Source organism: Uloborus diversus, chromosome 3 (assembly GCF_026930045.1).
Source record: "Uloborus diversus isolate 005 chromosome 3, Udiv.v.3.1, whole genome shotgun sequence".
In the NCBI taxonomy this organism is placed as follows: Eukaryota; Metazoa; Arthropoda; class Arachnida; order Araneae; family Uloboridae; genus Uloborus; species Uloborus diversus.
In genome coordinates, this window is record NC_072733.1 from 12,445,478 (window position 1) to 12,470,250 (window position 24,773).

Consider the following 24,773-nt stretch of genomic DNA (forward strand, 5'->3'; position numbering starts at 1 on the left):
CTACAAGTTCATGTCAGCTCATTTCAAGCATAGTCATGCTTACTTACTCTACTCACTAGACGATCACCAGTAAGAGAACCCCACATTTACACAAACATCTTTGAGAGTTTCTTATAAAAAGTTCATCATATGTTTTCTGAGACATTTAAATTTTGAGTTTAAATTTTTAAAAAAATATTTTTTTTCATGAAATGCGTTATGTTGCACATCATATTAAGCAGCACATAATGTACTTTAAAATGCTTTATACCAAATCTTTATATCTATATTTGGTGCTGACTTATTGTTCATTTTATTGTTCAAGCATCCATGAAAAAAAAATAGGGTTTTTCTAAAAATCTAAGTCTCGGAAATAAAAAAATTAAAGAGAAAAAAATCTAAAAATTTGGACTTTTGATGACCTTGAAGGGTACAATCGATGAGCCAAATTTCAAAGAAATACCAAAATGTGATGAAAAAACTTTGGATCACTTGACATGGAATGACCCTTATACAAATATTTAATGATACCTTTTTTCAAAATGATAGTTTAGTTCAAAATGATAGCGCTTTTAAATCAGAATATGTGAAAAATACACTGCTCGAAACAGTTAAAGGATATTGAGGCTTTGGGTTGATTTAGAACCTGGAGAACTTTTTGGATGATTGATACATTATCGACAGGCGTTAGTAAACTATTTGAGACAAAAATTACATTTGTATGGCAGAAAAAAATACTTTTTTTCAACTTTTGGGTACAAAAGGGAAAAAAAAACGCACTTTGTGCGTATGAGAAAAGCGATAAAAAATTGGGGTTTTCTTAAAAGAAAATCGCTTCTAGTAGTATGTATGGTAACTCCGGACGGCCAGCAATGTAAAACATGTCTGAGGCATGGAATTAATGAGGCTATTAATGAAGGGCTAGGGTATTCTGCTCCACTCCTCCTGAAGCACTCTTTCCGGTTCTTGGAGAGTTGGAGAGGTGGTAGGCGTCCAAAAACTCGTTGCCTAGAATGTCCCAAACGTGCTCTGTTGGGTTCATATCTGGAGAACACGCTGGCCATTTCATTCGTATGATTCCTTCCACCAAAAGAAAATTATTCATCAAGTAAGAACGATGTGGTCTGCAATTTTTGTCCATAAACATGAAGTCACCTCCAATTGCTGCAGGGTAAGGGACTACAATAGGTGTGAGGACCTCATCCCTACTTTGACGACAGATCAGAGTTCCATTCGGAATGACATGCAGATCGGTGCACCCATCAATAGCACCAGCATGCGCCATCACACCACCACCATCAAATCTGATACTTTCGGGCCCGAAAGCTAGATTGTTTCTAGTGCCAAGCTCCCTCCAGATGAAAATACGCCATTATATGGATAAAGACATGAACGGGACTCGTCAGAGAAAAAAATATTGCTCCATTCATTTCTTCTCCAATTCACATACTCTGTTACCCACTCCCTGTATCGTGACGGTGTCTCGCAGCTAATGTGACACAGACCATTGGTCGACGAACATACAGACTTTTAGCGTGAAGGCGATTTTTGACAGTTAGTGTCAAAATTGTGGTGCCAGTACCCGAGCGAAGGTGTCGTTGTAGTGGGGCGGCATTCATACTTCGAAGTTTTGGAGCCGTTAAAGCTAAATAACGGTCTTCGTTGAGCGTTGTTGACCATCTACGACCTTGCCCTAATCTTCGGCCAGCATTTCCAGTCTCTAAAAAACCACCACGTAGAAATCACACTTTGCAAAACTCCAATAGCTTCTTTTGCCTTCGCTTGTGTTAGTTTTCCCTCTAGCCTGACAACCACTTTAGTAGCTTCTGATTCCGTTAAATGAGTTCGTTGAGGCATCGCATTCATCGAAACAACGCGCTTACTGAATGTAGATCATCATTTTCTGCTTTGTCCTACAATAAGTTAAGAGCGAAATCTCATTCGCCGCCACTGAAACGTCGTTTTCGACGTCAAACTCAAAATTTGCATAATGTGATGCTTGAAATTAAGAAGAATTTGCATTTTTAACTCCCTTCTTCGATTCTATGCAAAAAGATATTTGCTAACACCTTTTTTTTTTGTACAAAAACTTACAATATCCTTTAATTGTTTTGAGCAGTGTAAATTTTCAGCTGTCCATAAATGGTGTCACAGTTGTTTTTCAACATTTTGACAGCCCTTTGTTACAAACAGTCACCCTTTTCCCCTTGTCACATGTCAAGAAATGTTTCTCACTAATATATTCTCATCATATCATATCTCACTCCTCCTTGTCACAAACTGCATGTCACGAATCCCCCTCCTCTCTTAAAGCATGATATCGTTTGTAGAAAAACCACTAAGATAACTTATTCTTACATAAACAATCTAACACTCTATTACAGAATCAAACAGGTAACTTTTTGTGTGCCTCACAGATTTGAAACATATTGTACATCGAGAAGAATATATGGGATTGAAAAAAAGGAGATAAGTTTAAACAAACAGTCACCCTTTTCCCCTTGTCACATGTCAAGAAATGTTTCTCACTAATATATTCTCATCATATCATATCTCACTCCTCCTTTGTCACAAACTGCATGTCACGAATCCCCCTCCTCTCTTAAAGCATGATATCGTTTGTAGAAAAACCACTAAGATAACTTATCCTTACTTAAACAACCTAACACTCTATTACAGAATCAAACAGGTAACTTTTTGAGTGCCTCACAGATTTGAAACATATTGTACATCGAGAAGAATATATGGGATTGAAAAAAAGGAGATAAGTTTAAACAATTCAATCTTTGAATTTAAGTTCATGAAAGCAATATCTCTGGACAAAAACCTTTCTTTCAGAAAAAGTTTATATAACTAATTTAAGTAACAACTATCTTGCTTCAAAGTTCTAAAAGACGAATGAAAGCGGATTACCTACGGTTTGTATTTTTTTAATTGCATGAATCTGTAAATACTTAGAACGAATAAGAGGAAATAATTCTTACATTTTATCACTCAATAAATGTAAAATAAATAATAAAAGGCAATTTAATGTCTCTCTCTTTTTTTTCAAAAAGATCTTGCAGTTTTTTCCCTTTAAGATTTAAGAAAGAAATGAGTTTCGCTTTTTGCGTAAAATTTAAAACTTTTAAGAGCAACAAAACGTAATTTAAATTCTTATAATCCTCTTTCTTGAATCTCTGGGATTAATTAAAGCATAAAAGCGTAGCGTTATTTGCAAAAGAAAAAGAAAAAAGACTGAGTATAAGTATATAAGTATAAGAATGTAGTTATATTATAATGATTCGGTCAATGAAAATTTTCTCCACTGCATTGCCATTTTTTTTAACAGTTTAATTTACGGAACAAGAAACCGTACTAATTAAAATCTTTCATTATTAAATACTTTCATGGCACAACGAAATATTTTAGACTCAGTTGCAATAAAGTAGTTAAAATTTGAACAAAGAAAACATTTCCTTCCCCTTTCTGAATTTCAAAACAAAATAAAAAGAGTTTATAAAAAATGCATATTTTACGAATGTCAAACTGAATTGGGAAATGAGTTTTTTGATTCCAACTAAAATGTTGTATACGAAAAATGACTAGTAATGTTCATGCTTAAGGATTTTTTTCCCTTTTATTTGCATTGCTGTTGAACTGTGATGTTGCAGTCGTAGTTCATGGAAAAAAGTAATTATGACGGTGTTTGAATTTAGAAATTGCACTTTGATAGCTGTGAAATTTTTATTAATTTTCAGAAATGATTTATATATTTTTGATGACATAAATCGAAATACACTAGTTTGACCAGTTACGGCCACACACGCTTAGTTGTGGGCATACTAAGAACTAGTATAAGGTTTATTCAAATGAAACCAGGTCAATGCGTCTAACTTCACATTAGACGTTAGACGATGCCACGTAACTGCATGTATGGAGACACCATATATTGGTAGAGAGACTGACGCAGTTAAGAACTCACTGGAAGAAGAGCTTTTAGGAGTGACAAAGGAGTCCATAACCAACGAGGATACCGACATCGGTGACACAACCAAAAACGTTCACATTGAAAATTTTGAGCCATTCCTGGACAATAGAAATGATCTTTCTGATTTGTTAGTGAAGGAAGATTCTATCATGAAAATAATGGAATGGTAAGGGATGCGTTCATGCTCTGCAAAGAATTACAGAGAAAAATTCTTAAAAACTGTCAAAAGACTATCACTGCCAGGTCCTCTTTATAACCCCCCCCCCCCCAGAACACGAAATTAATTTATGTTTTCTTTATGCATGTTGTGCATAAAAATTGATAAAAGTACACATTAAACTTATTATACAATTAGACATCACTAGAATGAAGTAGCTTTTTACTTTCTTTTACAAAAAAGGAAGTATTGTATTCGCAAAAAAAAATGTCACTCAAAAATCGACCTTAATTTCCATTTTGACGATTCCCGAGATAATTACAACGAGTTTTCTCGTAACGTCTGTATGTACGCATGTATGTATGTGCGTATCGGATGTATGTCGCATAACTCAAGAACGGTATGTCCTAGAAAGTTGAAATTCGGTACGTAGACTCCTAGTGGAGTCTACACTGTAAAAACATTCCGAAACGTTACTGGTTATTTCCGTGGAACGTCTCGGGATTTCACACGTTTTCACCTATTTCCCGTAAAAACAAGTATCTTCACAAAAAAGTTTCCTGAATCGCTACAAGTTGCACGCGTTCAGACTTTTCACTGCTGCGGAAAATATTTTTAGCAACCAGTTTAAAGATTGAATGAGCGTGTTTATTAGGTGTATCGGCCTAAGATTGCTTACGGCCTGTCCAGATTGACTAAGCTCTCAATGAGAGCAAAAATGCCAATGGATAGCTACAGCTTTGCAAGACAGGAGTTGCAGACAAGAGATAGGCTTGGTTCCTTCTTGCATAGCCTTGGCCGTGGTCGCTCTGCTTTTTATGGAGTCCTTCTTGATAAATTAGGAAGGTACTAATCAATTACACTAAACCTACTTAATTTTTCGAGAAGATTCGAGCGACATGACTGACTTTAACAGGAAAGATTTCGCACTTCTTCATAAAGTTTCAAGGTTAATTTCAGAAAGATTACTGACTTTTAGCGGAAAGCGCTCCTGATGTTTCCTGGACATGGTACTGGAAGAAATTGGGCACATCAGCTGCCCATTATTTTCCAGGAACGTTTCTGAATCATTTTTACAGTGTAGTTGTGCACCTCTCTTTTTAGTTGCATTCGGGTATTTCTAAAAGGGTTTTTTGCCCCTTTTGAGGGGGAAATCATTGTTAATTTCGATGTAAACTCAAGTGGTGTTATAATTTGGCAGACACTTGGAGATAGATCGCCAGTCTTTTGGTCGGCAAGTTTTGTCTCTAACTTGGAGAAAAATTTGGCGATTTTTTTTTATATCTTACTTTAATTTGGCCACTGTTGGTGATATTTAGAGAGTAAACTATTGAATCACATCAAAATTGCCAATAATGGGAAAATGACAATATATTGGAGTAAAAGGAAGTCATGTGATGCACAGCTCGTTCTATCTACGGAACCGAACCCCTATATTAACACTACTGTTAGGTCTCAATTAACAAGGTTTCGATTTACGCGGCAGTTCCGTGGAACGTAACCCCCGCGTAAAACGAGGGTCTACTGTAATGCAACATACATGAAATGCGTATGCATAAGCAATGATGAAGGCTGGGTGTGTACACTGTAAAAAACGATTCAGAAACGTTCCCGGAAAATAATAGGCAGCTGATGTGCCCAATTTCAACCAGTAATATTTCTTACAAAAACCAGGAACGTTTTCCGATACAAGTGAGTAACCTTCCTGAAATGCTGGGAAATATCCCCTGGTAAAGCCAGTCGTGAACCTTCTACAAAAATTAAATAAGTTTACTGTATTTGACTAGAACCTTCCTGGTTTACCAAGAAAGGTCCAGAAGCATTACCGCGACCGTGGCTGCGCGAATAATTGCAAGCATGAACCAACCGTATTTTTTGCCTGCAATTCCTGCCCCGCAAAGCTGCAGCTATCCAGTGACTTATTTGCTCCCATTGGGAGCTCAGTCAATCTGGACGGACCGTGATCAAGTTAAAGCCGATACACCTTATAAACATGCTCAGTCATTCTTTAAACCAGTAACAAAAAATATCTTTCACACTAGTGAAATGTCTGCATTCGTGCATCTTTTAGCAATTCAGGAAACTTTTTTGCGAAGATACTTGATTTTGCGGGGAAATAGGTGAAAATCTCTGAAATCCCGAAACGTTCCACGAAGATAACCAGTAACGTTTCGGAATTTTTTTACAGTGTAATGTAGAAACTGGTTATGAGAAGTTTCCTTGCCAGTCAGCTACAGCCGCTTCAGTCTCATTTCAGTCCGCACATTACAGCAAAACATTATGGTGCTCTGAGGTTTTTAATAGCGTCGTTTTTTTTTCTTGAACTAATGGGGATTACCGCGGTACCCCTGGTGACCCCCGTGCGCACGCCCTTGATTATGAAAAAGACTTTTCCAAATGCAAAGCCTATTCACTATTGGTGACGGAAAAGCATTACACTGTAAAAACGATTCAGAAACGATCCTGGAAAATAATGGGCAGCTGATGTGCCAAATTTCTTCCAGTAACATATCTTGGAAAAATCAGGAACGCTTTCTTCTAAAAGTCCGTAACCTTTCTGAAATTAACCTTGAAACTTTATGAAGACGTGCGAAATCTGCACTGTCAAAGACAGTCATGTCTCTAGAACCTTCTAGAAAAATTAAGTAGGTTTAGTGTAATTGATTAGAACCTTCCCAATTTACCAAGAAGGCTCCATAAAAATCAGAGCGATCACGGCCAAAGCTATGCAAGAAGGAACCAAGCATATCTCTTAACCGCAATTCCTGCCTTGCAAAGCTGTAGCTATCTATTGACATTTTCGCTCTCATTGGGAGTTTAGTCAATCTGGACAGGCCGTAAGCAAGCTTAGGCCGATACACTTAATAAACACGCTCATTCAATTTTTAAACTGGTTGCTAAAAATGAGAAGAGGGGGGGGGGGGCACGGATATTTTGTTCATAGAACTCCAAAACTTAATTATTAAAAGCTTTAAAACAAATTTTAAGTTTTTTCTTTTCTCATTAGACAATGTGAAACATTTGTTGTATGTCTTAAACGATGTAAGAGGACTAACATTAATTACTGCAATAAAAAGTTGAGTGCTATGTTAATAAAGCTAACAATATTGTTATTATTAATAAAATTATTATTTATTGAAATATAACTCACTATTACAAAAACTACAACTAAAACTACAAAAAAAGTCTGAGTAAGTGATACGTACAATGGTTATACTATTATACAGGAGGTAATTTAAAACGATTGAATTTACTAGTAATTTACACAGGTACATGGCATTTTCCATTGCAGTATTTACACATCGATGTGCAGATAAGTTTATTTTTGAAGCACCCACAAGTTATTTAAGAGTAGTTGTTTTTTACACTTGCGTAACATAAATTCGCTTTAAACACTTGAAACTGCGGGCAAACTCAAACAAACAAGAACATGCTTCTCATCAATTACTGTAAACCCCAATCATGAATTTAAGTTCATGCTTAATTTTTAAGCATACTGCCTCATTGATATCTACCTTGATAAGCATTAAATATAAGTTGCCTAAGGGCTTTCTTTAACTGTGGGTGATTACTTCATCATTCATCTTTGTTTGCTGGTGGAAAAACATTTTCTAGCTTCATTTACGGACGGAAGATACATGAAGACGAGTAGCAAAGATTCACTCAGATAATTGAAATTTTTAATCAGGTATGCTTTTTTTTTTTTTTTAGGTTGGGATAGGTATAAAAATGCACCCAATCAAGATAGTCTTTCCATCTTTTCCACATCGTCACTTTTCCCCGACCTGCAAAAAAAGAGGCCGTGTCACATCCTGAGAATGAGTGGAACCCTCTTTGAGCAACTGCTTTTTGCTGACCAAATTTGTGAGCAAAATCTTGGAATAGTAATGGTCAAAAGTGTTTTCAAGCTACAAATTTAAGCTCCATCTTCTTTCTCCCTTTTTTGTACCGCTCATGGAAGTATGATATGTCTAAAATGACAGCGGGGGCCAACAGTTCTTACTCATATGCTTCTATATCCTCTTTTTGCAACATGTACCAAGATCCTACAATCAGCTTTCTCGTGATTTGATGGAGCTAGAGCTGTTGTATTCAATGAAAATCACTGTCGAATCATTAAGAGCAAAACAAGATGGTATAGGCAGTAAAATCATGAAAAACAACTTTGTCTTCTTATCTGCATTCCGGAGGAAACTGATCCAGTTCTCAGGAAGCAAACCATTTTCTCCAAAATGATATCTTTCTCCTGTTCCTCTTATATGTCTTGCATCTGTATCCTAAATAGACTTCAGATACTCCAACAAAAAAATTTCGGTCCTTAGTCGTTTCATGTGAACAATGAAAGAACCATCATAGACAATAGCACCATAATGTATCTCTGCACTTAGTCTAAAAAAAAAAAAAAAGTTGGCATTCATCATTTTTATCTTCAGCAACCCTTCTCAACTCGTTTTCGTCTTTTCTCGAGTAGTCTTCATCAGTAGGAATACTATTACTTAATTCATTGAGCAGGAATGTTAATGACTAGACTTATTTCCCGTTCAAAGAGCTTCATTTATTGAAATCGCTGGAGGGTGAGGTTGATTTTCATAGAGGAGAAATTCATCCAGGTTTAAATGTACAGTATTGCAAATAATGAAAAGCTTTGAAAATGAATCAGCATCGAATTTTAATCTTTTCATTAAACAGATTTACTGGTTTTTCTGCAAAAATGAAAGACTAAAAAGGTTTTTTTTTTCTACCCGTGAATATGAAGTGACTTTTGAGTCACAATTCTTTTCTCTATGAATTTGTTGTAACTGTTTTTTTCCCAACTTTCCCAATCTTCATGAGCTGCTCCACATATTCTTTGTCTACTGCTATATTCGTCTCTAATGAGAACAATTCTTTCGATGTTTCTAAAAATGGATTTCCATGTTCATCTGTTTCTCTTCAAAGCCTGACTCATCAAGACCTTTCATAACAACAGGCTTCGGAAACTTAACATTTCTTCATTGCGCATATACAGCGTTTCTTTAAACGAGTCGAGGTGTAACTTTTTCAAAATGTTTAACTAAATCGATAACTTTAAGACCAACCAACGTCCATCTTCTTAACGCAGTTGGATCTGTGATAGACCAATTACACCCCCGTTTCCTTTCACAACTGCATTGGTTTGCTTGTAAGCATGGTCCAATTTAATTATAGAAGACACGTTCATTGTCTTTCTTTCAACAAACATTCCTTCTTCAATGCGTTTGTGTACGCCTGGAAAGTTTGTGGATTAAAGAAGATCTTTTACGAAAACGGGTTACCATCGAGCATAGTTACTAAAATGTATATGTACATCGTTTAGTATAGCGATAAAATGCGAAAAGAACACAGAATCAACTCCTTCAAAGTTTCAGTAATAAAGTTCGTTGAAAACTGTGATCTATTCAACATTAACACTAAAAGCCCCAGCTTTAATACGGTGCTCCAAAATTTGAACATTGGGGGACGGTGCTTTCTTTCTCAGATTTCTAAGTTATAAAAACTTCTCTGTCAACAGTGTCAAAATTGCATCGATGTGAATCTTTTTGTAAGAAGTAGTTACAGACGTTTTATTATACACTTCAGGTATGTTTTTTTTCTCATAAAATGAGTAAAAGCTTACTAGTGATCAATCGGGTGACAGAGAATTAACAACAGCAACAATAGTAATAATAGTAATAAGAAGAAGAAATTTAAAAGTTAAACTTTAAATTTCTTACTATTAGAAATATGCTGTATTGCCATTAATTTCACCCACTTTCCTTCAAGTCTTCATTCTCTTATAACCTTTGGAAATAGTTTCGATTCTGCGGGCTCAGTCATAAAAAACGAGGTGCATCATGGCCGGATAATTGGACAGTTCGGGCAATTAGAGTTCGGATAACTGGAACCCTACTTCAATACAACCCTAATTTAATGTATCTTTAAATTCAGAAACCAGTAATTATGTTATGAGAGTGGAAAATTCACGTCTGATAATTTATAATTTAGAAATATCGATTAAAAAAAAAAAAAAACTTTTTGTGACGTTATTTCCCAAATTAGGCGTTTAATGGAGCTTTAAACGGTAAAAAATATAATTAACATCTATGGAGTGATACAACCAATGATTTAAAAAATTATAATAATTTGTTTTTTTTTTAATCGCCATTTTTGGTTTTGGACCAAAAACGGCTGCTAGGGGGGTTTTGGGGGGGATTTTGGAATGCCTCCCCTTCCTAAAATATTTGTATATACAATGTCTACAAACATGCCAAGTTTCAAAATTTTATCACAAAATGCAGTTTCTTCCCCCGTAGCCCCCCGACTAAAAATTTACTTACCAAACTAGTTACGAGAAAATGATAATTTCTTCGGTTCATATATGTGTCTCTAATATGGTGATCTACTACTGCTTTTGCAGTTTCAGGATCACAATCCAGTATCACATATTTCATATTTCTTCTATCTTGCTCCTCCAGTCTTCTTAAAAAATCACTAGCATCTGTAGCATTGCTGATTCTCCTAACTACTCGCATTTCAAGTTTGTATTTGTCTGAAGTAAGGTGGAATATTTGTTGAAGCTTTAGTAGCCCTATAAAAAATAAAAACCTTTTTTATTATTAAATAGTGCAATGCTAGAAAACATAAATGATATTAAAGAGATAATGTCCACCTTACATTGTAAAAACGATTCAGAAACGTTTCTGGAAAATAATAGGCAGCTGATGTGCCCAAAAGTTGCCAGTAACATATCTCGCAAAAACCAGGACCGTTTTCCGATAAAATTCAGTAACATTCCTGAAAAACCCAGAAATCTCCTCATTCAAAGCCAATCGTGTCACCGGAACTTCAGAGTAATCTTAGCTAGTGATAATATAACAGCTTGGCACCTGCCTAATTAATCAAACCAGTTGCAAAAGCAGTATTGCAAAAATGGTCAAAGCTAAGCCAGAATTGCAAGTATTAAGCATCTTGCTTGATTGAAATTTTAGCAAAGCTACTTAGTCCATACTTATTTGCTCCCTTTGGGAGTTTAATCAGCATGGACGAGCCATAACCGAAAGGAAGCCGATACACCTTATAAATACGCTTAGTTAATCTTTAAACTGGGAGCTAAAAATATTTTTTACAACAGAGAGAAGTTTGGACAACTTGATGCAATTCAGGAAACTTTTGGACAATGATACTTGATATTTCCAGGAAGTGGATGAAAACCATTGCAATGCCGAAAGGTTACACGGAAACACTCGGGAATGTTTCGGAATTTTTTTTTACAGTGGCTAGATGTATATAAGCACAGATGGCTAGATGTTTATAAGCACATTATTACATCATTATTGCTTGTGATAACTTCTTGAACTCTTTATAATTTTACCATATTCATAAAATTACCACAGAAATTAAATTTGGCAATGGTTTTCTTTTTCTTATTTCATTTTAAATGTCTTCTGAAGAAGAGTGAGATATTACAGGCAACTTTTACCCAGGCAGCACGTGAAACATTCAAACATTTCATAAACGTTTTACAATAGTTGGCACAACGTTCACAATCATTGAAACGTTTATGAAACGAATTGTGCTACCTGTGTAACCTGTGCTACCAGGTCGAAAATCTTAATGCAGCAAAAGTTTGCGTGAATAAAGAAAATAATGAATGAAGTTTTGATTAGTTCAATATATTTTTTTTATTTTTCATGCAAGAGTTTATACGTACGAAAGTAAGTAATGTACATATGTTAAGTGTAACACTTATTCAATAATTTTAAATAATTAATTTTCTACTTTTATGGTACTGTTACAATTGTAGACAACAAAGCTAGAAACTGAGGTCAACGTACAGAGTGACTTTTGAAGTAAAAGTAGGGTCACAGCGATGAAAACGACTAAAATGTGTCTAAAAATAAAACATTAGTTAAAATTCGAAGTTTTTTTTAAAGGTTAACGAGACGTTAAAAAAAGGCGTTTTCAATGCAGGGCTTCAAATTTAATCGTGCAATGAGCTAGCTAACAATAACTATAAGATTAACAAAAAAAAAAAAAAAAAGTTTTTGGTTTAAATTTTTCTGGCAGTTTGTGTTTTACATTGAGGAAAGATCAGGTAAAATACCAATTTTTTGAATTAACAAAAAACAAAAGAAATTAAAAAAAAAAAAGAAAATTAATTTGAATTCTGAAATTTTGAATCCAAATTATGTTTTTCGCAATCACGAACTGAGACAGGACCCTACTCATTGGAGTTATTGTTTCTAGAAACGGCTCCTGTCCCCCCCCCCAAGCCTGCCTCTCCTCCTGGGCGGTTACGTGCGTATAGTTGTATGTGTGTGTAGACCTGTGTGTATGCACGTAGGCGTGTGTGAGTGTATGTGTGGGAAGTCGTGTGTTTGTATGTGTGTGAACGTGCGTGTGTGTAGGACATGGACGCCTCCGACCAGGAGATCGGATAGCTCAAAACCGGAGCAGCCGCGCCGCGCCGGCAGAGGACGGTGGGCGGTGGTGCTGCAAAGGCTTCTGGTCCAAGTTGAAAAAAGCACGGACGCCAAAAACGGTCAAATGAGAACAATAAGCAATCGTGATGGCTCAAAAATAAATCTAGAAAGATTGCAATCAATAAACTTGCTGAAATTTTCAAAACTAGTTTAAATAATTTAACTCTAGTTATTACTTCAAACATTAGTAATAACAATATTTGTTGATAAATTATTTTCCTCGCGTAATGTTTAATGCAAATTGACATTCCATTTTTAAAACAATTTCTCACGTATTCACTTATACACATTCTGAAGAATTCAAAAGAAAACTTTACAAATATTCAAAGTGCCTTTTAATGTTTATTAAAATTTACCATTTAACAAACACAACGCTGTAAAGCATTTTTAGAAACTTTTTTTTTTTAAACTAACATGCAATTTGCAAATTCAATTATTCTCCAAACTCAGAAATGGAAACAAAACGCACAGAAACTAATTCAGTTTTACTTCAAAAATAAGAAAAAAAAAATGTTGGTTGAAAAAAAAAAAAAAAAAACATCAGTTTGTATCGGTATTAATTTTATTACAGAATTTTTTTTATACGATTTCATTGAAATTTCTTTTAATTTGAAGAGTTGCTGAGGATTACAGAAAGCATTTTAACTTTTTTATGATTCCATTCCAAGAGATAAATAGAGCTGAAAGGTTGGGGACTAAAAAAATTAAAAGTCATCTGTAAAGATGTGTAAGAAAAAAGGTGGTGGTGTCAAAAATTTAGCATTAAAAATTTATAAAAAGAAAAAATAAATCTTTTCTGTACTTGTTTGTATCATTGTCGATTTTTTTTTTTGGAAAATATAAAATACCGCGGAAAAATTGCCCATGGATAATCGAGAGTTTACTGGAGTTCATATAAATATATTTAATTCTACTGCCCCTTCCACTTTTTTTTCAGTTATAAGCCGCATCGGGGGTGCGATATGTGTTATTTTCTTAGGGTAATTAGTTTATTTTTATTAATTTTCTGTCAATATTTCATTCTGCACGGTAAAAAAAAGCATGCATTTTACAGCAAAAGTTACTGGCACCGTGGCTGTCAGCAACTTTTGCTGTAAATTTCACAAGGTGCTGTTTCTGACAGTGGTGTAACTCATTGCTGTAAATTGAACAAGGTGTTGTATCAAACAATGCTGTGAATATTAAAGCACACTGCCGCGCATGATCAAAAAAAAAAAAAAAAAGGAAGCGTTTCGCCTGTGCTAAAAATAGTACTATAAATTTTATTGATACAGATTTACAGCCCATAGATGGAGTAGTTCATCCGATCAGAGTCGAATTAACCCACCTTGTCAAGCGTATGTTGCTTGCTCGCAGATGAGGCCATCATTATTTACTTACTATAAAGTGACCCGTCAAATTTGTCGTGTTCCAAAATATATCTGTACCTCAAAGCCAGACTCACTTAAGTAACATTTTCACTACTTTGCAGGAGAGCGTAAATACGTTTGTTTACTCTGTACGATGGTTAGGACTTGTACTCTTAAAACATTCTTAAATAAACATAAAGGGTTTGTGTTTGTTTTTTAAACCGAGTTACGTTGCTATGACTTAATGCGGAATAGGATATTTCAGCATTACAGTAATAATCTGAAAATATCAATTTTCGGACACGTTTAGTATGGCTCTAAAGTAGATATACATGCACTGTACAAACGATTCAGAAACGTTCCCGGAAAATAATAGGCAGCTGATGTGCCCAATTTCGTCCAGTAACATATCTTGGAAAAACCAGTAACGCTTTCCGCTAAAAGTCAGTAACCTTTCTGAAGAAATGCGAAACCTCCTCTGTTAAAGCTAGTCACGTCTCTAGAACCTTCTAGAAGAATTTAATAGGATTAGCGATTAGAACCTTCCTAATTTATCAAGAAGGCTCCATAAAAATCAGAGCGACCACAGCCAAAGCTATACAAGGAGGAACCAAGCATATATCTTGGCTACAATACCTGCCTTGCAAGGCTGTAGCTAACACTGACTTCTTCGGTCTCATTGAGAGCTTAGGCAAGCTGGACAGGCTGCAGGCAACCTTATGCCGATACACTTAATAAACACGTTCATTCAATTTTTAAACTGGTTGCCAAAAATACTTTCCACAACAGTTAAAAGTCTGCACGCGTGCAACTTGTAGCAATTCAGGAAACTTTTTTGTGAAGATACTTGTTTTTATGGAGAAATAGGTGAAAATGTGTGAAATCCCTAGACGTTCCACGGAAATAACCAGAAACGTTTCGAACTTTTTTTCCAGTGTAAGAGAGAAATGTTTAAAACTTATACAGAATTCTATATACAAAGTTAAATAGCCATTCCGTTCATAAAATCATGAAAATAGCAACTCATCAAACGTTTTACAATGCTACGGATTTCCCTTTTGAAATCATAATCTGTATACTGTCGTGTGCAGGGAAACGACTTTGTCCACAGAAATGAGTTTTCGAGATATTTGAAAAAACGTGTTTCGGGTTCAATACTAACAATAGGGAAACGTTGGAATTAGACATCTTTTTCGCGCTTTTTTTCAGCGGAAACCAAATAAACGAGCGTGTACAATAGAGATAACTTACAATAGATGACGAAAATGCAAAAAAAAAAAAAAAAAAAAAAAAAAAAAAAAAAATTTGAATTTTGACCTCTTGAATTCAAATTATGTTTTTTTGCAATCACGAGTGTGTGTGTGTGTGTGTAGGCATGTGTGTTTATGTGTGTGGGGGTATGTGTGTTTGTGTGTAGGGGGTATGTGTATGTGTGTGTGTAGGCATGTGTGTTTGTGTCTGTGTGCAGGTATGAGTGTGTGGGTAGTTGTGTGTATGAGTGTTTGCTGTGGTGGGGAATGTGTATGTGTGTGTAGGCATATGTGTTTGTGTCTGTGTGCAGGCATGAGTGTGATGAGTGTGTGGGTAGTTGTGTGCAGGTGTGTGTATGTGTAGGTGTCTGTATGTATGCGTGTGTGTATGTATATGTTTGAGTGTGTGTATGTGTTTGTGTGTGTATGTGTGTAGGTGTATGTATTTGTGTGTGTGTCTGTAGTTGTGTATGTATGCGCGTGTGTGTAGCATATTGACGCAACCTGGAGACGGTTTTCGCTATAGGAGCAGCATCGTGAGGAGCCGGTCGACGGTGATGCTGCAGAGGGTGCTAGCGGGAAAATAAAATGATAGGACATCAAAACAGTCAAATGAAAGTAATAAGCAATCGTGATTGCTCAAAAAAAAAAAGAAAAAAAAAGAAAAATGAAAAATTTGCAGTTACTACCCTTTACACGGCAATTAAAGCTGCAGCTCCTCAACATTGCTAGAAAATATTGTTAAAATGTATCATCGCGATCGCAAAAAATAAACTTCGCGTGTGATATTATCACACGCGAGGTATACGATCGGCAAGCATGAAGATAAGTTTTAAATTCACAGTAGCATCTAGCGCGATATTTACACGTTGACAGCAGCATGTATTAATGAATTAAATTCTGAAAATTTCAGAGAAATTTTTAAAAACGTAGACTAAAAGTAATTTTCAGAACTGACGTAACGGAACAGAATTTTGCCAATCCATCGTGTTTCACAACAGCTAATACAAATTACAAGAAAGCACAGACGATATTTAAAAAAAAAAGGAAAGAAAAAGAAAACTAAACCCTTTATTCTTTTTGAATTATAAAAAAAAAGTTTCATTTATTTCTCATGAAATTACTATGATTACGAAATAGACGATATTTTATTTCGTGAGATAACCTTAACTTTTATTATTTTTCCTTTAAAATCTAGTTTTATAATTTCAAAGCAGACGATAATTTTAATTGTTGGTAACGTCAGACCGTTTCTCGATCAGTTTTTTTGCTATTATATAAATGAAATTGAACGCCTTACATTCACTCACAGCATAAGTGTTTTCAGATACGAATGCAGCTGCGGTGATTGTAAACATTATAGCAAAATTTGCTTTAAAATTACAGCATTGTTTTACAGTGTAGTTGAACCTACTTTCCAAAAAAAAAAAAAAATCATTAAAAAATAAATAAACAAAACATTGGCTTATGCATTACACAAAAGTAAACATAACTCTTTATTATTTTTACTTTCTTTTACAAAAAAGGAAGTATTGTATTCGCGAATAAATTTTCACTCAAAAATAGACCTGAATTTCCATTTTACTTACCACCGAAAGAATATTGATTTTTTTTTCGACTCGACCACACGTGAATAAATGCCTAAGAACGTATAGACACGCGAAATATCCATAATGACGATTTCCGAGTTAATTACAACGAATTTTCTCGCGACGTCTGTATGTACGTATGTATGTATGTGCGGATATGCGTATGTGCGTATATCTGTCGCATAACTAAAGAACGGTAAGTCCTAGAAAGTTGAAATTTGGTACGTAGACTCCTAGTAGGGTCTAGTTGTGCACCTTTTAGTTGCATTTGGGTGTTTCTAAAGGGGTCTTTTGCCCCTTTTTGGGGAGAAATCAGTTATTTTTGATGTAAACTCAAGTGTCGTTATAATTTGGAAGACACTTGGCGATATATCGCCAGTCTTTTGGTCGCCAAGTTTTGTCGCCAACTTGGCGACAAATTTGGCGACTATTTTTATTTCTTATTTTTTTAAATCTGTTTCAATTTGGCCACTGTTGGTGATATTTAGAGAGTAAACTATTGAATCACATTAAAATTGCCAGTAATGTGGAAATAACATTAAATTGGAGTAAAAGGAAGTTATGTGATGCACACATCAGCTCGTTTTCGTATTCTATCATCATAATGATGACATATTTTAGAAAATTTCATTTTGCACACTGCTTCACTATACTTTGCTAAAGTAAGGTTTTTGTAAATAAGAATCTTCTGCTAATTAATATACTCAACCATAATGAAATATTACTGTTCTACAAGTGGATGAAGGTTTCATTAAAACGCACATACATAATATTTCGGTCAAAATTTAAGTTTTAAAACGTAACGCTTATTTTTAAAGTTATGGTATGAAGTGTATATTTCGGTTTTTCCGTTTTCTTAAGAATATTTGCTTTTATCTTTTTAAAGATGGGGATGCTTTTTTTTTTGTGATTTTTTTTCTGCACCGTAGACATGTTGTGAATGGTCGGTTTTCATTTCAAATCACTGTTGTTCTTGGTGGAAAAAGTTTCATTCAAACTTGCCCGAAGAAAACACATTTTAAAAGAGCGTGATATATGAAGAGCTTTTTTTGTGAAAGATAACGGATATGAAAGTTTCTTTGGAAAGAAAAGTGCTAAAGTGAAATATATGAAGCGTAGTTTTTAAAGATTTTTATTCTTAGAAAAGGCTACGAAGAAATGTACTTAAGCTAAATGCATGTCTTCACTTTTGAACGTCAAAAGTATTCAAATGCGTAAAAGTTTCTCTCAGTGCACTTCAAAAAAAAAAAAGGGGTTTTGTTTGAGTAAAAACCCATTTTTTTCCCTTGAAATAATTTTTCTTTACGGAAAGTTTTTGAAAATTACAGATTAAGTAAGTTTTTAAATACAATAACGTAATAAAATGTTTGAATTAAAAAATATTTTAATGTATGCTAGTGTTATTAAATAATAACTTAAAGGAAAGTAACCAACTTTAGGTGAACACTTGCAATGAATTTTACGTCCACGTTACTTATGAGACAAAAGATTAATTTTACATTATGAAGTTAAACAATTTAGAGGGAAATTCTTTTATGCTGAATGTAAAAAACATTCACTCTTCTTTTACAGGTTTATAATAATGTTGGATTTTACTTTGGCTACGTGCTGATTTTGCGAAACTATAACCTCAAAAATAAATACACATTATTTTAATACGAATTGCAATCCAATGAAATGCAGAAACAAGATATACAAATCACAAATTGTGGTCACTTGATTGAATTCGGGCATTGGAAATTTATAATTTCATTCTTATATCTTGTGAGTTTTTTTGACGTAAAATCCTAAAAATACAATAAATATATGAGCATTTATTCCATTATGCATTAGGAATGATACTGATTGATATTTTATTAAGAAAACATAGTTTTATGGAAGTATCTCTAGTAGCAAGGCAAGCTGGCGACGATTTTTCGAAGATGTAAGACAACGTATCGACATTTTTTGAATGTTCAAGTGATATTGAATTGATTTCAAATCATAGGAGCATTTTAAAAGGCGTTCTTGTAAAAATCGCAAGTTAAAGGAAAGAAAGAAATTTTTGAAATCAAGAGGATATTTTCTCGAATAATTTAATGAAAAGTTATAAAGTTGACAGTATTCTACTACACATCAATACTAAATAAATCACGCACTCATGAATAAATAATTTTTTAAACTTATTTTAATATTTAATACGGAATAACATTCAACATTCCATCATTTATGAAACAGTAAAATTTTCTTACTTACGTAATAAAATATTTTTGAAAATTAGAAAACTTTTAAATTTATTTTAAATCAAATATTGAGTTTTACTGTTTGCACTGAAAATTGGCGTGCAATTGTAAATTTATTTTACAGTAAGTTTTTCGAAAAAATCATTTATGCGAGTTAAATATAATTTTCTTTCGCCGTAGAAAAATGGCCACGGGAAGCAAGTTTAGAACTAAATACATTGTTTCTTAAATTGGCAAATAATTCTTGGCATTTTCAATTGGGCTGGACAAATCTTTGAGCCCGATTTCAGCGAATTCGTTCTGTGAATTTCTCTTGGGAAAACTCAAATTTGAAGCAATGGATTGCTATTGTTAAGTTTTCCACCATGAACTACTTGCGATTTCCTTCCAGAACTTTAAAGGATTTTCCGAGCGAAAGATTTTCTATTATGCATGAGGCTACGCTTTTTTCCTCTGAATTTTACATTCGAACTGTGGTTTTATATTTATAATATATCAAGTAAAAAATGCATGGCTACTACTTGAGCTGGATTGCTATTCTTTACATGAAAAATATATACATCAAAAATCCATTGACGCATATTTAATTATATTTATTATTATCTGTATAAAGGACTCCCCTGCAGCAGTTGGAGTCGATTAGGATGCAACGCAACAGCAATCCAAATCAAATAACTAGTGCTGTGGAAGTCAATTAAAATATCAAACTCATTAAAAAAAAACCTAGAAATATAGAGAAAACGCGTGAAATAAGATTAATGAGTATCAGTTTTAAAACAAAATTGTTTAGTTAAGTATTTCTCAAATTTTAGCCTCATGTAAGGTTGGATAAATTTGTTTAGTTGTAAGGTGCGGTTTAACGTACAAAAATAATTTTACAGTCAATTTAATTTATATATTTAAGAAAAACAAGAAATATTAAGAAACAAAAAAATGACAACCTTTATACTTTACGTCGCATCTTTGCAAAATTTGGCACAGATGTTTCTCGATACCTAAGATTTCACATAGGTTTTGTTGTCACCTGTGGAGGGAGAAATCTCCATGTAGGAGGTTCTCCTTATACTACAAAGCTAGTCAACGTCGGATCTTTGACAAGTTTGATACAGAGGTATCTTGATGCTCACGAATTCATATTGGGATTTTTTTTTTTGCTCCTATGGGTACGTAAACCTCCTTGAAACGGAAGGTTTACACCTATCAATAATAACAAAGGGGAACAGTCATTTTGGTGCCCGGGTATTTGGAAATGGTTTCCTATGAATTTGGTGCCCTGTGTTCAAATATGACATCAGTTTTTGCCCAAGAACTCACATTTCTTAGATATAACATTGAAATATACGTGATACGGGTTTGAGTTACATCCATAGATCAAATAAAAATAAAACATGGAGTTTTTATTCTTATTGTATTATATACATTGTCAGAACTTAATTTCCACACACACCAATTGGGCTGTTGGCCATGGATAACCGATTTTAAGGGCCTCAAACATTTTAAAGTTGTACTTGTCTATTACTTAAGAAAATGAAAGAAAATTCCGGGTACTCTCCACTATTTATTTATTTTCTTTTACAAGTGTGGGATGCTCTGCATCTCAACAAATATTTTAACTGAGTGGTTAAACACTTCAATACTCCTGAAATAACCACTCTTGGTTCTCCATTAATATTTTTGCTGATAAGGTTTGACTGCAGAGGACCCTGTGGTGTAATCCAAATTAGAATCCTTTCCTTTCATTCATTTTAGAATTCGCGCAAGCGATTTTGTTTTGTTTCTCTGCGGAGCTTTTTTTTTCATACACTGTACAAACGATTCAGAAACGTTCCTGGAAAATAATAGGCAGCTGATGTGCCCAATTTCGTCCAGTAACATATCTTGGAAAAACCAGGAACGTTTTCCGCTAAAAGTCAGTAACCTTTCTGAAGAAATGCGAAACCTCCTCTGTTAAAGCCAGTCATGTCTCTAAAACCTTCTAGAAAAATTAAATAGGTTTAGTGATTAGAGCCTTCCTAATTTATCAAGAAGGCTCCATAAAAATCAGAGCGACCACAGCCAAAGCTATGCAAGGAGGAACCAAGCATATATCTTGTCTACAATACCTGCCTTGCAAAGCTGTACACTGTAAAAAAAATTCCGAAACGTTACTGGATATTTCCGTGGAACGTCTCGGGATTTCACACATTTTCACCTATTTCCCCGTAAAAACAAGTATCATCACAAAAAAGTTTCCTGAATCGCTACAAGTTGCACGCGTGCAGAATTGTCACTGTTGTGGAAAATATTTTTAGCAACCAGTTTAAAGATTCAATGAGCGTGTTTATTAAGTGTATCGGCCTAAAGGTGCCTACGGTCTATCCAGACTGACTAAGCTCCCAATGAGAGCGAAAATGTCAATGGATAGCTACAGCTTTGCAGGGCAGGAATTGCAGGCAAGAGATATGCTTGGTTCCTTCTTGCATAACTTCAGCCGTGGTCGCTCTGTTATTTATGGAGCCTTCTTGGTAAAGTAGGAAGGTTCTAATCAATTGTATAGAAGCTACTTAATTTTTCTAGAAGGTTCTAGAGACATGACTAGCTTTAACAGGGCAGTTTTCGCACGTCTTCATAAAGTTTCAAGGTTAATTTCAGAAAGGTTACTGACTTTTAGCGGAAAGCGTTACTGGTTTTTTCAAGATATGTTACTGGAAGAAATTGGGCACATCAGCTGCCCATTATTTTTCAGGAACGTTTCTGAATCGTTTTTACAGTGTAGCTATCCACTGACTTATTCGGTCTTATTGGGAGCTTAGTCAAGCTGGACAGACTGTAGGCAACCTTATGGCGATGCACTTAATAAACACGTTCATTCAATCTTTAAACTAGTTGCCAAAAATACTTTCCACAACAGTTAAAAGTCTGCACGCGTGCAACTTGTAGCAATTCAGGAAACTTTTTTGTGAAGATACTTGTTTTTATGGGGAAATAGGTGAAAACGTGTGAAATCCCTAGACGTTCCACGGAAATAACCAGAAACGTTTCGGAATTTTTTTACAGTGTACCACCTCCGTCTGAAGCGAAGTTTTTTTTTTCTCTAGTATCATATGCTGCCGAATATGGTGTTATCTTGTCTAAGAGTTCTGATTTGTGCATTTCGGTCACCGGTTTTGTTTTCAAGAATAACGAATTTCCTGTATGCCACGTATTTTGCTCGACTTTTGAGAGAATTCGATGATTTTCCCCCGTGCTGAAAAGATGTGAGCTGGGTTCGTCAAAATTTCTTTAGCGGGGATTTTATTCCCGCAGCGGCTAAGCAATGTCTGGCTGGGCTTTTTCGAATTTGCCCGGGAAAATGGTACGCTGCAGTTATGCCTGCGTAAAAGTGAAAGTGCGTGTGGGCTGCACTGTAAAAAAATTCCGAAACGTTACTGGTTATCTGCGTGGAACGTTTCGGGATTTCAGAGGTTTTCACCTATTTCCCCGCAAAATCAAGTATCTTCGCAAAAAAGTTTCCTGAATTGCTAAAAGATGCACGAATGCAGACATTTCACTGGTGTGAAAGATATTTTTTGCTACCAGTTTAAAGAATGGCTGAGCATGTTTATAAGGTGTATCGGCTTCAATTTGATCACGGCCCGTCCAGATTGACTGAACTCCCAATGGGAGCAAATAAGTCACTGGATAGCTGCAGGACTTGCAGACAAGAAATATGGTTGGTTCTTGCTTGCAATTATTCGCGCAGCTTTCTTGGTAAACCAGGAAGGCTCTAATCAAATACGTTAAACCTATTTAATTTTTGTAGAAGGTTCACGACTGGCTTTAACAGGGGATATTTCCCAGCATTTCAGGAAGGTTACTCACTTGTATCGGAAAACGTTCCTGGTTTTTGTAAGAAATGTTACTGGTTGAAATTGGGCACATCAGCTGCCTATTATTTTCTAGGAACGTTTCTGAATCGTTTTTACAGTGTGTGTGTTTGGTATTAGTGAAATCATGGCGTTTTATAAACAGAAGTGTGTAATTAAACAGTACGGGTGATATTTCCTCGTAGTGATCGCCTGCGAGGTGACTCACGGCAAATGAGCTAATTGTGTATTTGTATGAACAGTGTGCGAATAAACTGCATTAATTACTCTTCTGCAATCGTGAAGTGAAACTATTCCTTTTTTGTGGATTATTCCTTGCCTGCGACGCGAAATCACGAATGGGTGAGATCCTTTTAATTTCATGAAATACGTGACATATTTTTGCCAACTTATTTAAGTTTTAAGTAAAATGTTCATACACTGTAAAAAAAAATTCAGAAACATTACTGACTATTTCCGTGCAACCTTTCGGGATTTTAATGGTTTTTATCCACTTCTTGGAAATATCAAGTATCATTGACAAAAAGTTTCCTGAATTGCTACAAGTTGAACGAATGCAGACCTCTCTGTTGTAAAAAATATTTTTAGCTCGCAGTTTAAAAATTAATTGAGAGTATTTATAAGGTGTATCGGCTTCACTTCGTTTACGGCTCGTCCATGCTAATTCAACTCCGAAAGGGAGCGAATAAGTATGAACTACGTAGCCTTGCAAGAATTGCGAGCAAGTGAGGTGCTTGATACTTACTTGGAATTCTAGCCTAGCTTTGACAGTTCTTGCAGTACTGGTTTTGGCACTGTGTTGAAAATAAGGAAGGTGCCAAGCTGTACTATTATCCCAACCCAAGGTAACTTTTAACTTCCAGCGACACAATGGCTTTAAGCGGGAAGATTTCTGGAGTTTTCAGGAAGGTTACTGAATTTTAGCGGAAAACTTTCCTGGTTTTTGCGAGATATGTTACTGGCAGAAAGTGGGCACATCAGCTGCCTATTATTTTCCAGGAACGTTTCTGAATCGTTTTTACAGTGTAGTTCGTAAATTGTTGGGGTTATTGTTGGGGGAATATAAACATTGAAATTTGCAGGAAAATCAGAGGAAATCATTTTGTTTTATACACTACAATGCCGGTTAGAAGTTCACCAGCAATAGTATTAGCAAAATCGCTGTATTAGCATTAAAGATATACTCCTTTTGGAGCTGTTCATACTGCTTTCAGGATACTTCACTCCACGTCGAAATATCATTAATTTGGAACCCGGGTCATCACTGAGACCAGTTTCATCGTAGTTCAGGTTGTTTTTGGGTGAAACGGTAAGCAAGAATTCATGCTGATTATCGAAATAAGAAGATACAAATTCAGGACCACCATTCGTCTCTTGATCGGGATATATTTTGATATTTACTCTGTGAGAGGTCTTTTTTGTAGAACAGTTCAAAACTGACTTAAACCAATCTTCCCCAAGAAGATTATTCTTGAACTTTACACGCACTCTGCCAGCTTGAGACAAGTAATCTTTAGCAATGAGCCGTATATCCATGTCCTAATCAGCGCACATCAAAAGTTTTTTGATTATTTCGCTTTCCTGTAGCACTCATAGACATGTTTTCCACCCAGGTATTTAATGTTTTTACCTTGAGGACAGCGCAGGTGTAATTCGGAACTCACTAAAATTTCCTTATATATCCTTACAGACAACGAACAACTAGTTTGACTGATAACTTATCCAGAATTATTCTGCCCCTTCCTCGTACATTCAACACAAAGAAGAGATGACATTGCACTATTTTAGCGTCTCCAAGTGGAATTTTGATGTACTACTTTTAATAAAAGAAACTTTGAATTAAAATCAGGCAAAGTCACCCCAGTGGGCAAAACCATCCCGTTTCGCGGTACCTAGTAAATTGCATTTTACAAGAACAGAAGCGAAGGCTCC

The 24,773-nt window shown here is 35.1% G+C and overlaps 1 protein-coding gene across 1 annotated transcript in view; it reads right to left on the bottom strand.

Annotated features, from left to right (window-relative positions):
- Positions 1-24,773, bottom strand: part of LOC129219450 (glutamate receptor 1-like) — a 225,786-nt gene that overhangs the window by 61,380 nt on the left and 139,633 nt on the right. The window contains exon 4 of the mRNA XM_054853845.1: positions 10,442-10,692. Within this exon, the coding sequence (XP_054709820.1) occupies positions 10,442-10,692 (251 nt within the window). The remainder of the gene's footprint in view (positions 1-10,441; positions 10,693-24,773) is intronic.